Genomic DNA, 12,974 nt, shown 5'->3' with positions numbered 1-12,974 from the left:
CGCCTGTGGCTCAAGTGGCTAAGGTGCCAGCCACATACACTTATGGTGGTGGGTTTGAATCCAGCCTGGGCCCGCCAAACAACAATGATGGCTGTAATCAAAAAAATAAATAAATAACCAGGCATAGTGGCAGGCGCCTGTGGTCCCAGCTACTTGGGAGGCCGAGGCAGAAGACTCGCTTGAGCTCAGGAGTTGGAGGTTGCTGTGAGCTGTAATGCCAGAGCACTCTACCCAGGGGGACAGCTTGAGGCTCTGTCTCAAAAAAAAAAAAGACTTTTACATTTAAAGATGTTTCTCTTGAGAAAAAGATTTGTCTGCATGTCTGAACCCCTCTCTCAGTTCACAAGGTTTTTGCTCTAAACTCATCTATCCTGATCTAATCAATATGCACTTGGTTTTGTGTAAAGTGAGGATGAGGTTGGGGAAGCCTAAGAAACCAGAAGGACCGGTATGAGGCCGGGATCTCAATCTGTAGGGCCGGGGACTGGTTCTGGCAGTATACTGCTCTGTATTCTCCGCTTGGACGGGGAGGGACACAGCCCGAGAGCAACTGCTGCTCCCAGTATGTATGTGTGTGGGAGGGGAGGTTCTAAAGATGGAGGAGGAGGGGAGATGATGATTCCCTAGCTGTGTTTTTGCGGAAAAAAAAATCCAACTTGTGTAAATCTTGGTAGACAGCCTGTCCTCACCCACTCGCTTCCAAGATGTAATAAGCAAATAAAAAAACTACAATAACGCGGTGCCTGAGGTCGACTCAGAAGGTGGAGGTACATCTTGGTGAGAGTGGTGGGTGGGAGTAGGAGGATTTAGGGAATGGATCTGAACACAGATGGAGCCAGGAACTCTGAGCAGCCCACCCAGAAAGGGAAGAATGGGAGAATAAGTACACATTCCCAAACCTAGCTGCCAGAAATAAGCGGTTGTCATCTCCACCTTCACCCCTCCCCCTTCAGCTCCTTAATCCTGGATGAAGAAGTATCCATGCACCAACCTCCTACCCCCACCCCCAGGAGACCCAGGCTATTCCCCAATTGTAGACCTGAGCCTCCCACCATACTACCAGGGTTGCAGGTCCATCATACCCTGGGAACTTTTCAGGCCATCTCAGTTCTTCCCTCTGCCCAGTTCTATCTCACAGACAGTTATTCATCTGTTTTATTTTGTTGTATTATTATTATTATTTGAGGCAGAATCCCACTTGTCACCCTCAGTAGAAGCGGTAGCATCATAGCTCGCAGTAACCTCAAACTTTCAGGCTCAAGTGATCCTCTTGCCTCAGCTTCCTGAGTAGCTGGGACTATGGGCACCTGCCACACCCCCAGGCTATTTTTTAGAGATGGGGGGTCTCACTCTTGCTTAGGCCAGTATTGAACTCATGAGCTCAGGCGATCCACCTGCCTCAGCCTCCCAAAGTGCCAGGATTACAGGCGTGAGCCTTACTCATCTCTTAAAGGGGAGGACACAGACCTGGCATGGTAGCTCACACCTGTAATCCTAGCACTCTGGGAGGCCCAGGCAGGTGGATTGCTTGAGCTCAGGAGTTCAAGACCAGCCTGACCAAGAGCTAGACCTTGTCTCTAAAATTAGCCAGTGTTGTGGTGGGAGCCCATAGTCCCAGCTCTCGGGAGGCAAGAGAATCACTTGAGCCGAAGAGTTTGAGGTTGCTGTGAGCTATGATGCCACAGGCACTCTACTGAGGGTGACAAAGTAAGACTCTATCTATAAATAAATAAATGGACACTAGGGCTAAGAATTTGGGAGAAAATATCAGCATCTTGCAAGAAACTCTGAAGAAAGCTAAAGTGGGGAAGATCTCACAGAGCCAAGAAGTCCTAGCTATTCAGGAAGGAACTGTGGTATTGAATCCACTAAGACCTGCTCACTTCCTCCCACAATATAATCGCTACAGAAAGTCTTGGAGGGAGAGACTCTAGAGAATTCTCTCTCCCTCCTTCCTTCCCTTAGTCCCACTTGCTTGCCTGGTCTTTCCTCCCTGTTTCCATGACAACTCCAAGGGAGCCTAAACTGGGAGCTTGAATGCTGGGGTGAGAGGAGGAGAGAGGTGGTCCCAGAGCGGAGAGACATTGAGCGGGGCAGAACGTCTGAAACGCTCCCCCTCCCTTGTCTCGGTCCCTTTAAGCTCCCCCCTCCCCGCTCTCTCTCCGCCCCCCTCAGCTGCCTTCATCTCTCCATCGCTGCGCTGCTGCTGGCTGCGCCATCCTGCACCCAGACTCCAGCACCCGCGGGACCCCTGACTCCAGCTGCAGGGACCCTGTCCCAGTGAGACCGCAGGCATGTCATCCGAAAAGTCAGGTAAAAAAGCAATAACCAACCTCCTGCCCATTTCACCATCTCCCGACTCTCCCCAACCCCCTTCCTTACCCCTCCCTAGTGGTGGTTCTGTTTCATTCCCCTTCTCTCCAGCTCTCAATACCTCCACCCCCTCCTCCTTCTGTCTTCCTTCTCTTCCTTTCCTCCTTCCAATCTCAGCTTATGCCCCTTGCCAGCAACATGGGCAGGAGAGCAGGTTGAGAGGGTGAAGGAGGTACAGAGTGGCTTACCATCAGCGAGGTACTGCAGGGAGAGCATCATTGAGAGTGACAGATGGACAATCACAGACTGCCATGGAGACATTCAGTCAGGAAATATGGAGACGTAATTAGATGGGGGTTGTCAGGGGAGTAAAATCCAGAGGAGTCTTTTTTATCTGCTCTAAAAGAGATCCTGAGAGTCTAGGGCACTCTCCCCCACTGAAGGGAGGGCAGGTTAGAACATGTTATCCCACATGTGTTTATACAACTGTTGAATTGAGTACATATTATTAACACAGGACTGCATGTCTACACAGGCGCACACACAAGTTTAGGTCCAATAGCAAAGGATAGAAGACTGGGTCAGAGTGAGAGCTGTGTGCATATTGATGAAAAAGGAAAAGGAGCAAAGGAGAGTAGCGACCTCAAAACTAGATAGAAAGGAAGAAGGTGCAGATGGCCTAGATACAACCCCTCTCTTGCCCAGCAAAAGGGAGAAGGCTTCTCATGCATCTCTCTGTCTCTCTTTCTCTCTCCCCAATTATCTTTCTCCATCCCTGACCGGCTGTGTCACACTTTACCCCTCCTCAATCTCATCTCTATCTGTTAATTCTTCCCTTACCCTCTCCTGGGCTCACGGCCCCCAGGGCTGCCAGACTCGGTCCCTCACACTTCTCCACCGCCCTACAATGCCCCTCAGCCTCCAACCGAACCCCCAGCCCCACCCCCATCGGCAGCCCCTTCCTCTCACCATCACCACCACCACCACTACCACCAGTCTGGCACTGCCACCCTCCCACGCTTAGGGGCAGGCGGCCTGGCCTCTTCAGCAGCCACGGCTCAGCGTGGTCCCTCGACCTCCGCCACGCTGCCGAGGCCCCCCCACCACGCCCCGCCCGGCCCTGCGGCTGGGGCTCCCCCACCGGGCTGCGCTACCTTGCCCCGCATGCCGCCCGACCCTTACCTGCAGGAGACTCGCTTCGAGGGCCCACTTCCCCCGCCGCCACCTGCCGCCGCCGCCCCGCCCCCACCAGCACCGGCCCAGACTGCTCAGACCCCCGGCTTCGTGGTGCCCACGCACGCGGGGGCAGTGGGCACGCTGCCACTGGGGGGCTATGTAGCGCCCGGATACCCCCTGCAACTGCAGCCCTGCACTGCTTATGTGCCAGTCTACCCAGTGGGCACGGTGAGTGCAGGGCAGATGGGCGTGGGAGGAGGGGGGCACAGTGGAACAAGACTTGAAATTGGGGACACAGTGGAGACGGTTGGGATGGAGAACGAGGGCCAGGGAACAGGTGGTGTTCCTGGGACAAGCCCTGGAGAGAAGGGATCCTGAGAGGAGAGTGACAAAGGAAAGACTTGAGAATTGGGGTCGGAGGAGGGCTACTGGGATCAGAGGTCAGGGATTGGGAGGAGGATAGCCTAGAGGTCCAGAGGAGATCTGATGAAAGGTAACTCCTGGAAGGTGGGGAAGAAATGGAAGCTGGGAACCAAGGGGGGATGAGGGAGAAGCCTGGGACTGAGTGGATAAGGGAGTCTGGAGGGAAGAAACAAGGTCTGAAGTGAGGCCAGGACAATCCTGGTGTGACTATACCTTAGGGGAGTGTGAAGACCCCCAAGAGTATGGGTATTAATGATGTAATGAAGGGAGGAGAGGTCCTAGGCAGAATTAATGGGTATCTGGGAAAGTAGGGGATGATCATTTTTTTGAGAAGCAACGGGTAAGAATGGTGTCTTTAAAACCACTTTGCCAGCCATCCAGTGCTTATAGGCTGAGAGAGGGTCAGAGTGACTTCCCTTTCCCCCACACGAACTTTCCTTCCACAGCCCTATGCAGGCGGGACTCCAGCGGGGACGGGAGTGACCTCGACTCTCCCCCCACCACCACCGGGCCCAGGGCTGGCCCTACTGGAGCCAAGGCGCCCGCCGCACGACTACATGCCGATTGCGGTGCTGACCACCATCTGCTGCTTCTGGCCTACCGGCATCATCGCCATCTTCAAGGCAGTGCAGGTGTGGGGGGGGGGAGGGATGGGGCTTGCTTCTTAGTCCAGGGAGTGCTAGCCGTTCTGGGGATTGTTTTAGAGGGAGGCTGAAGCATTTGAGAGAGGCAGCAACTCATAGACTTCCTTCCCTCATCCCTCCCCCATAGGTGCGCACGGCCTTGGCCCGGGGAGACATGGTATCGGCCGAGATCGCTTCACGCGAGGCCCGGAACTTCTCTTTCATCTCCCTGGCTGTGGGCATCGCGGCCATGGTGCTCTGTACCATCCTCACCGTAGTCATCATCATCGCAGCGCAGCACCACGAGAACTACTGGGATCCCTAAAAACTCCCCCATTCCGGCCCCATCCTGCGCCCCTCGACTTCCCAGGCGCGTTCTGCAGTCAAGCTGCGGACCCAGTGGGTGCCCTGAACACCCGCCTCTGGGGCCGTCGCACGTCGATACATCTTAAACTCCGCCTCCAGGGAATCTCTCGCCTTTTGAGCAAGCTCCGAATTCAGTTCCTCAGGAACCCCTCCAAAGCCCACACCCCCAGGGACGCCGCTTTCTGGGGTCCAGACCAACAGCTGGGTCGTCTGTTGCTCCAGGTTCCCACCCCTTCAAAGTACAGCGCCACAGGCAGAGCGCCCTTGGTCTGGTCCCCAAAGACCCGTCTCCTCTATAGGCTCCGCCCCTGCTCTGAAAAAACCCCGCCTCCAGGTCGGCAGGCTCCGCCTTCTTTCTTCTCCGCGGGGTGATTCAGTCCAGTGATTGGGTTTGTGGCTTCAGCCCTAGCCCACCGACAGACAGATTCTTCTCTCTCTTCGGGCAAAAGGACCGAGCCTCGGGGTAGCCACGCCTCCACACGCGCTCCCTTTTTTGCAAGTATGGGTTTTGTCCCTCCTCCACCCAGGTCTCTGCCTATTTTCTTGCTGATCCCAGAGCCTGTCCTTTCGTTGTTTTTGGAATGACAGCTGGGGAGTTCCTGACTTAGGACCCTTCTTCCTGGGATAAAAAACATGTCCTGTTCTCTGTAAATACTCCCTTCCACCCATACCAACCCTTGGGCAGCCGGCTGAAGGGAATACAGGATATGCACCTTCCAATCAGGGAAGAGAGCCAGCCGGCTCAAGCGTCCCCCTGGCAGCCCCGCCTTGTTCTGATCTGTGTGTGAGTGTGTGTGAACTTCTGAAAGACGCTATTAAAAAAATTTAGTGGATTTGTTGCCCGCAATTCCAAAGACTATAGTCCCACGAAGATCCGCCCTTTTAGTTTACTCTTTAATTTTTCTTCATTTCTTTGGCGGCAGGAGGTGGAAGAAGGGGGAGGACTGACAGAGATTAAAGTTGGGGAGACAGGCTTGGCGCCTGTGGCTCAAGTGACTAAGGCGCCAGCCACATACACCTAAGGTGGCAGGTTCAAATCCAGCCCAGCCCGCCAAACAACAATGATGACTGCAACCAGAAAAAATAGCCAGGCATTTCGGTGGGCGCCTGTGGTCCCAGCTACTTGGGAAGCAGAGGCAGGAGAGTTGCTTGAGCCCAGGAGCTGGAGGTTGCTGTGAGCTGTGATGCCACAACACTCTACCCAGGGGGACAGCTTGAGGCTCTGTCTCAATAAATAAATAAATAAATAAATAAAATAAAGTTGGGGAGACAGATGCCCAGACCACAACAAGGACATACAGATATGGGGACCAAAGGAGCTCTCTGGGAACATGTCACGCAAGACCTTGGGGTCTACTCTCAGTGGGCTTTTTCTTCCCCCTGCACTCCTCTTCCATTCCCTACTATCCCCAGAACTCCAGGAAAGCAAGAGGAAAGAAGAGGACAGACAATTGTGAAGAAGTTGGTTAAGGACAGGGTAAAGAGCTGGGAAAAGATGCAAGCTGCCCATAGCTGTTCCTGACTTCGAGTTGGAAGGAGGGGACAGACAACTTAGATTAGAGCCCCACATGATGTACTGTACCAGGCATAGGGAAAACAAAGAGGCCAGAGAGCTGTGGGAGCACTGGGGAGGAGATCTATAACCTCTGAAGTCCCCCTGGGACTAGGCACCCTCTCCTACCCTGAAGTTAACTGGAAGGCCTCTTTGTGAGGGAGGTGGTGATTAGGAGGTGGCATAAGCAGGAGACAGGGTCCTACCCTGAATTTAGGTATTTATGCAACATGCAGACTCCATGCAGGATACTGGTGAAACATCTGTCCAGACAGCAGGTGTGACCCCTGACATCATGGAGCTTACAATCTTACAAGGGAAGTCATGCACTGAGATAGGAGACAGGGATGGAGGGTAGAGTGAGGCATGGATATCATGGGTTCTCCTTTGGATGTTTCAGATTTAATGTGCCTACCTGACCAACTTCTTTTTCAAAAGCCCTATTGCTAACTCAATTATTTACAAAATTTCAAGCAGGCCTTTAACCCCTCCTAATTTAAGATCATCTGCCTTCTCTAGTCAACCTAATTTTCAACCAAATTTAATACACATTATTGGCACCTTCAGGTACTTCCTTAGTTTTCTCAAATCTTAGACCTCCTCCCCCAATCTCTGCTTATTATAAACCAAATTGTTTGGAGCTTGTCTGCACTGCAGACCACCTCTAGGCTATAGACCACTTCTAAGTTTTTGCTCTTGATGTTCTCTTCCCTTTCACATCTGCCTCTCTACTTGGTCAAATTTTATCTATTCTTCAAGGTCCAGGTCAATTCATTCCTTTCTCCAACAAGGTCTCATTCTGCCTTCCAGGTTGGATTAGAGTGGTGGGTTTTTAAACATAGACCCAGGCATTTCTTGGAGCAATGGCTACATTAGAATCTTTTCAGGAGCTTTTAAAAGTCCCAAAGCCCAGGTTCCCAGGTTGCATCCTAGACCAATTAAAATATAATCTCTGGGGATGGGACTCAGGCATTAATATTTAAGACATGCCTGGATAATTCTAGGCTTAGAGGCACTGCAGGAACCACCTACGGAGACAGGAGAGGTAAAAAGGTGGCTTCAGGGTGGTGCCTGTGGCTCAGAGCAGTAAGGCACGAGCCCCATATGCCGGAGGTGGCGGGTTCAAACCCAGCCCTGGCCAAAAACTGCAAAAAAAAAGGGGGGGGGTGGCTTCAAATGGGGACATTTTCTTTAGAAGAATATCTAGATCTAAATTCTTCCATTTTTCACATTATCTGCATTTTTTTTTATCTCTTCCCTCCTGCTATATCAAAGGCACAAGCCAATTCTAGTTTATCTTTGGTTTTCTGATCTTCATTGGATAAAATCTCTTCTACCAATCTTTGAATTCAGTTGAAATGAAAAGAATTAAGCAAAGGGAGAAATGCATAAAAATAACTTCTTTAAGACTCTTCCCTTAGGGGGAAACAAAATACTCCAATTTGAATCTCTTGTTACCTTACCTCAGCTTCTGTGCATGGTGCCCTTGGCTTTTGCACCTCTATCCACAGAGACTCCATCTCCAGGAGAGGTTTGAGCCTCCCATAACACCTACTTGGGTGGTCTGATTGCCCCATGATTCAATTCTGGGTCAGCACTACCCCTTACTCATTGAAGACTTAGCACCTGGATCACAGTCTTTCTCCACTTCCTCTGTCACTCATTATTTTTCATTAACAGGTTCCTCTGTCATTTCATTATTTTTCATGTTTTCAGTGTTCATGTAGATCATCCAGTACCCTGGCCTCCAGAGATCTGCTTCTCCCCACTTCCTAGACACTCTCTCCCTGTGTCACAATTTCAACTTGGTTGCCACCAATAACTGCCACCGCTCCAAGGTCTCACTTTAGTCTTTAGTGTTTTCATGCCACCTCCCCCCCCCCCCCCCCGCCCCGAGTACCCCTATTCCAAAAATTCTTCAACCTCATCTAGGCCTCCCAGCCATCAACTCTACCTATTACCTTTCATTTCTGTTGGATTGCCTCAATTTCCTGTTTTCCTCATTACCCAGTTTAGATTCCAAGGTTCAACATTGTCATCACCTCTTGAGCCCCCACCCTCCATCACATGTTATCCCTGGTTAAATCCTTGCTTGCTCCCAACAGCTGCACCCAACAGCTGGGGAAAAACACAGTCACACTGACTGGTCTCACTTCCTGTGGGCCCTCAGTGTGGCCTGCCAGCCCCCATTTCCCTGACTGATTCACACCCCCCAAATCTGAGACCACAATTTCAAGGATGACAACATTTGTTCCTATTTCACTGAGATAATAGAACCTTTCAGAAGAGAACTTCCTCATAGTCCAACCTGAAATCCACCAGCCTACCTGCATCTCTACCACAGAGGCAATGCAGCTGACCTGCTCCCAACCCCCACCTTATCTGTGCCCTGGGATCCTTCTCACCTGCTTGAGACATTGACTTCTGAAATCATCCCCATATGTACCACATAATTGGTTTTCCCCTCTTTATTCTTTTTTTTTTCTTTTTTTTATAGTTTTTGGCCGGGGCTGGGTTTGAACCCACCACTTCCAGCATATGGGGCTGGTGCCCTACTCCTTTCAGCCATAGGCGCTGCCCTTTTTTTTTTTTTTTGAAACAGTCTCAAGCTCTCACCCTGGGTAGAGTGCTGTGGTGTCAAAGCTCATAGCAATCTCCAACTCTGGCTCAAGCAATCCCCTTGCCTCAGTTTTCCTATTTTTAGTAGAGATGGGGTGGGGTCTCGCTTTTGCTCTGGGGTCTTGAACTTGTGAGCTCAAGCAATCCACCCACTTTGGCCTCCCAGAGTGTTAGGATTACAGGTGTGAGCCACTGTGCCCAGCCTCAGTAAAGCGGCTTCCCTCTCTTTACTGAAACATTCCTATCATCATGCAAACATGCTATAAAAATATACCTTGTGTTTGAAAAGAAGGAAAAAACTCTTGCTATTCACCTGTGTAGTAAAAGCACAACAATCAGAATTGTGCTTATCCCCTCACAGTAAGAGAGTATGACTAAAGAGAGACACATAAGGAAGAGCTTCAACAATATTGGGGAAACTTTACTTTTTAAGCTGGCTGTTTGTTTAATCATTCTTTGTAGTACGCATGTATACAGCAGGTGCCAAAAAATCTATACACATTTTAAGAAAGGAAAAACTGTATTAAATTGTAGTAGTCTGCCTGACATGTGGCTTACTCCTGTAATCCTAGCACTGTGGGAGGCTGAGGCATGTGATTTACTTGAGCTTGGAGTTCAAGAACACCCTGAGCAAGAATTAGATCCCTGTTTCTAAAAATAGCTGGGCATTGTGGTGGACACCTGTAGTCCCAGCTACTTGGGAGGCTGAGGCAGGAGGATCCCTTGAGCCTAGGAGTTTGAAGTTGCTGTGAGCTATGACACCACAGCATTCTACCAAGGGCAATAAAATGAGACTAGCTCAAAAGAAAAAAAAAATTGTAATACTCAAGTCACATTTGACTTCTGCAATTATAAGAGGTGCTCAATGTGATTTGTATTTATCTTTTGTTATTAGTATATATTGAGTACTACAATTTTAAACAGTTTTTTCCTTATATATACATTTTTGGAACCCTCTATATATGCATATACATTATAATTTTGTATGTATAAAGTAATTCACATTTATTTGTAAATTTAACTCTCATTTGACCCAGCTCTCTTCATGACCCAGAGTGCCATGGCATCAGCCTAGCTCACAGCTACCTCAAATTCCTGGGTTCAAATGATCCTCTTGCCTCTGAGCCTCCTAAGTAGCTGGGACTACAGGCACCTGGAATGACTCCTGGCTAACTTTTCTTTCTTTCTTTCTTTCTTTTTTTTAAATTTTTTCTATTTTTAGTAGAGATGGGGTCTTGCTTTTGCTCAGGCTGGTCTTGGAACTTCGGAGCTCAAGTGATCCTCCCCACTCAGCCTCCCAGAGTGCTAGACTTACAGGCAGGCCAGATTATTCTTTATCATGGAGGGCTGACCTATATACTGTTTTGCCAAATGTCTCCTGGGAACATCCTGACCAGTGGTTTTCAAGAGTAAGTGATCCTGGGCAGCACCTGTGGCTCAGAGAGTAGGGCGCTGGCCCCATATACCAAGGGTGGCAGGTTCAAACCCAGCCCTGGCCAAGCCGCAACAACAACAACAAAAATAGCCAGTCGTTGTGGCAGACACCTGTAGTCCAAGTTACTTGGGAGACTGAGGCAAGAGAATGGCCTATGCCCAAGAGCTGTAGGTTGCTGTGAGCTGTGATGTCATGGCACTCTACAGAGGGCAACAAAGTAAAACTCTGTCTCTAAAAACAAAACAACAACAACAAAAAGAGTCAGTGATCCTCCCATGCCACTCCTGGATCATGTGGCAATGTCTAGAGATGTTTTTGGTCATCACAACTGCGGAGGTGTCTCAGTGTTATGTTCTTTGGAGCTTCTGATCAGGGACGCAGGGGAAAGAAATGCAGACGGAATGAATATTCAAGGGAGACAAGGACTCGCTCTGGTCCGCGGCCCAGCTAAACTTTACTGATTACCTTATATACTTTCAAACATTCAGTAAGAATTTAACACATATACAAAGAGGTGAAGTAACATTAGGAAGCTACCATTTAAGATTACAATTTAGTGTGAAGGCTGAGGAACACTTATACAATTGATTTTGTTTAAAGTAAAAACATTAGGGAGCCTGGCTGTCTGTCCTTGCTGGCCCAAAGTGAAGTTACACATTATAATGCTAAAGAAGGAGGAAGACAGAATAGAACCCAATGCTCGAAGGTCTGTCTACCCCCAGCTTACACCTCTGCTGTTTCTCCACACCTCCTAGGGCGAGTCACTCTGCATATTCCTGCATTTCTATAGGCAAGTACAGAAGTTTAAACCTCAAGGAAATGTTTCCCAGAAACAATCTCCTGAAGGAGCACATTGAGGCGAACTGCCATGTCTTGAGCAAAGGGAGCTTATCTCCTACAGAGGTGCTCCCAGGAGCTAGTGAGTAGAAGCCAGCTATGCTGCTAACCATGCTACAATGTGCAAGACATGATAAAGAATTATCTGGCTCAAAAGTTATTAGTGCCAAGGTTAAGAAACCTTGGTCTAGACTCGGTGCCTATAGCTCAGTGGCTAGGGCACTGGCCACATACAATGGGACTGATGGGTCCAAACCCAGCCTGGGCCTGCCAAAACAAACAATGACAACTACAACAAAAAAATAGCCAGGCATTGTGGCAGGGTCCTGTAGTCCCAACTACTTGGGAGGCTGAGGCAATAGAATCACTTGAGCCCAAGAGTTTGAGGTTGCTATGAGCTATGATGCCACGGCACTCTACCAACGGTGACATAATGAGACTCTATCTCAAAAAGAAAAGAAAAGAAAAATGGAGGCAAGGGGACCACTTGAGCCCAAGAGTTGGAAGTTGCTGTGACCTATGATTTCATTGCACTCTACTGAAAGTGAGAAAGTAAGATTCTCACTCTCCTCCCCACCAAAAAATTAGAATTTCTTTTTTTATGGACAAGGTTTCACTCTATTTTCCAGACTGGAATGCAGTGATGATATCATAGCTCACTGTAGGCTTGAACTCCTGGGCTTAAGTGATCCTCCTGTCTCAGCCTCCTAAACAACTAGGACCAAAGTGGAGGGGCACCACATCAGTTATTATTTTTTTTTTTTTAGAGACAGGGTCTCACTAGGTTGCCCAGGCTGGTCTTAAACTCCTGGCTTCAAGTGATCTTTCCCTTTTGGCCTCCCAGAGTATGGGGATTACAAGCATGAGACACTGTGCCCAGCACAGACCCCTAAATATTTATTAGAAGGCCTTAAGGCTCTATCATTGGCCTTCTCCTCTACCCTAATCCAAGCTCCTATGCTACCATTGTCCTTTGACTAGCCCCTTAACTGGATTTTCTGCTTCCATTTTTGACTGATACAGTTTATCCTCTATGCATAAATCCAATCTTTTAAATTACCAGATGAACATTTACCTGCTCAAAACCTTCTGGTGGCCCTGGCCTTGTTTCTCTCCCCCTTTCTAGCTATATTCCCTACCACTCTTTCCTTTGCTCACTCTGCTATGCCCACTCTGACCTTTTTTCTGTTCTGTGAATTTAGCATAAAAATGCAGTATTCCTTCCTGCCTCATGGCCTTTGCACTCCCTTTTTCTCTTTCTGAACACTCTTCCTCCAGATATCTGCATGGCTGCTCCCTTACATTATTTATGTCTTTGCACAAATATCACCTCCAAAAGGAGGCTTTCACTGATCACTAAAATATAGCACCACACAGCATTTTCTATCCATTCTCTTATCCTGCTTCATTGTGTTCACAGCACTTTGGTTTTTTTTCTTGAGACACAGCCTCAAGCTATACCCCTGGGTAGAGTGCCATGACTTGACAGTTCACCGCAACCTCCAACTCCTGGGCTCAAGGGAGTCTCCCGCCCCAGCCTCCCAAGTAGCTGGGACCACAGGCGCCCGCCACAACGCCTGGCCATTTTTTGGTTGCAGCCATCATTGTTGTTTGGCGGGTCCGGGCTGGA

The 12,974-nt window shown here is 49.2% G+C and overlaps 1 protein-coding gene across 1 annotated transcript; it reads left to right on the top strand.

The window, feature by feature from the left end:
- The first annotated feature begins 2,179 nt into the window (after window positions 1-2,179).
- On the top strand, window positions 2,180-5,737 carry PRRT1 (proline rich transmembrane protein 1). The gene is made up of 4 exons (XM_003789055.2): window positions 2,180-2,313; window positions 3,179-3,717; window positions 4,359-4,544; window positions 4,684-5,737. The coding sequence occupies exons 1-4, from the start codon at window positions 2,295-2,297 to the stop codon at window positions 4,858-4,860; spliced, it is 921 nt and encodes a 306-aa protein (XP_003789103.1). The 5' UTR covers window positions 2,180-2,294; the 3' UTR covers window positions 4,861-5,737.
- The last annotated feature ends 7,237 nt before the right edge of the window (window positions 5,738-12,974 follow it).

The sequence above is a fragment of the Otolemur garnettii genome, unplaced genomic scaffold, assembly GCF_000181295.1.
Source record: "Otolemur garnettii isolate 467f Iridium unplaced genomic scaffold, OtoGar3 scaffold00031, whole genome shotgun sequence".
Classification (NCBI taxonomy): Eukaryota; Metazoa; Chordata; class Mammalia; order Primates; family Galagidae; genus Otolemur; species Otolemur garnettii.
Note: the sequence above shows the minus strand (reverse complement) of the source record. Positions and strands in the feature narration are given on the sequence as shown.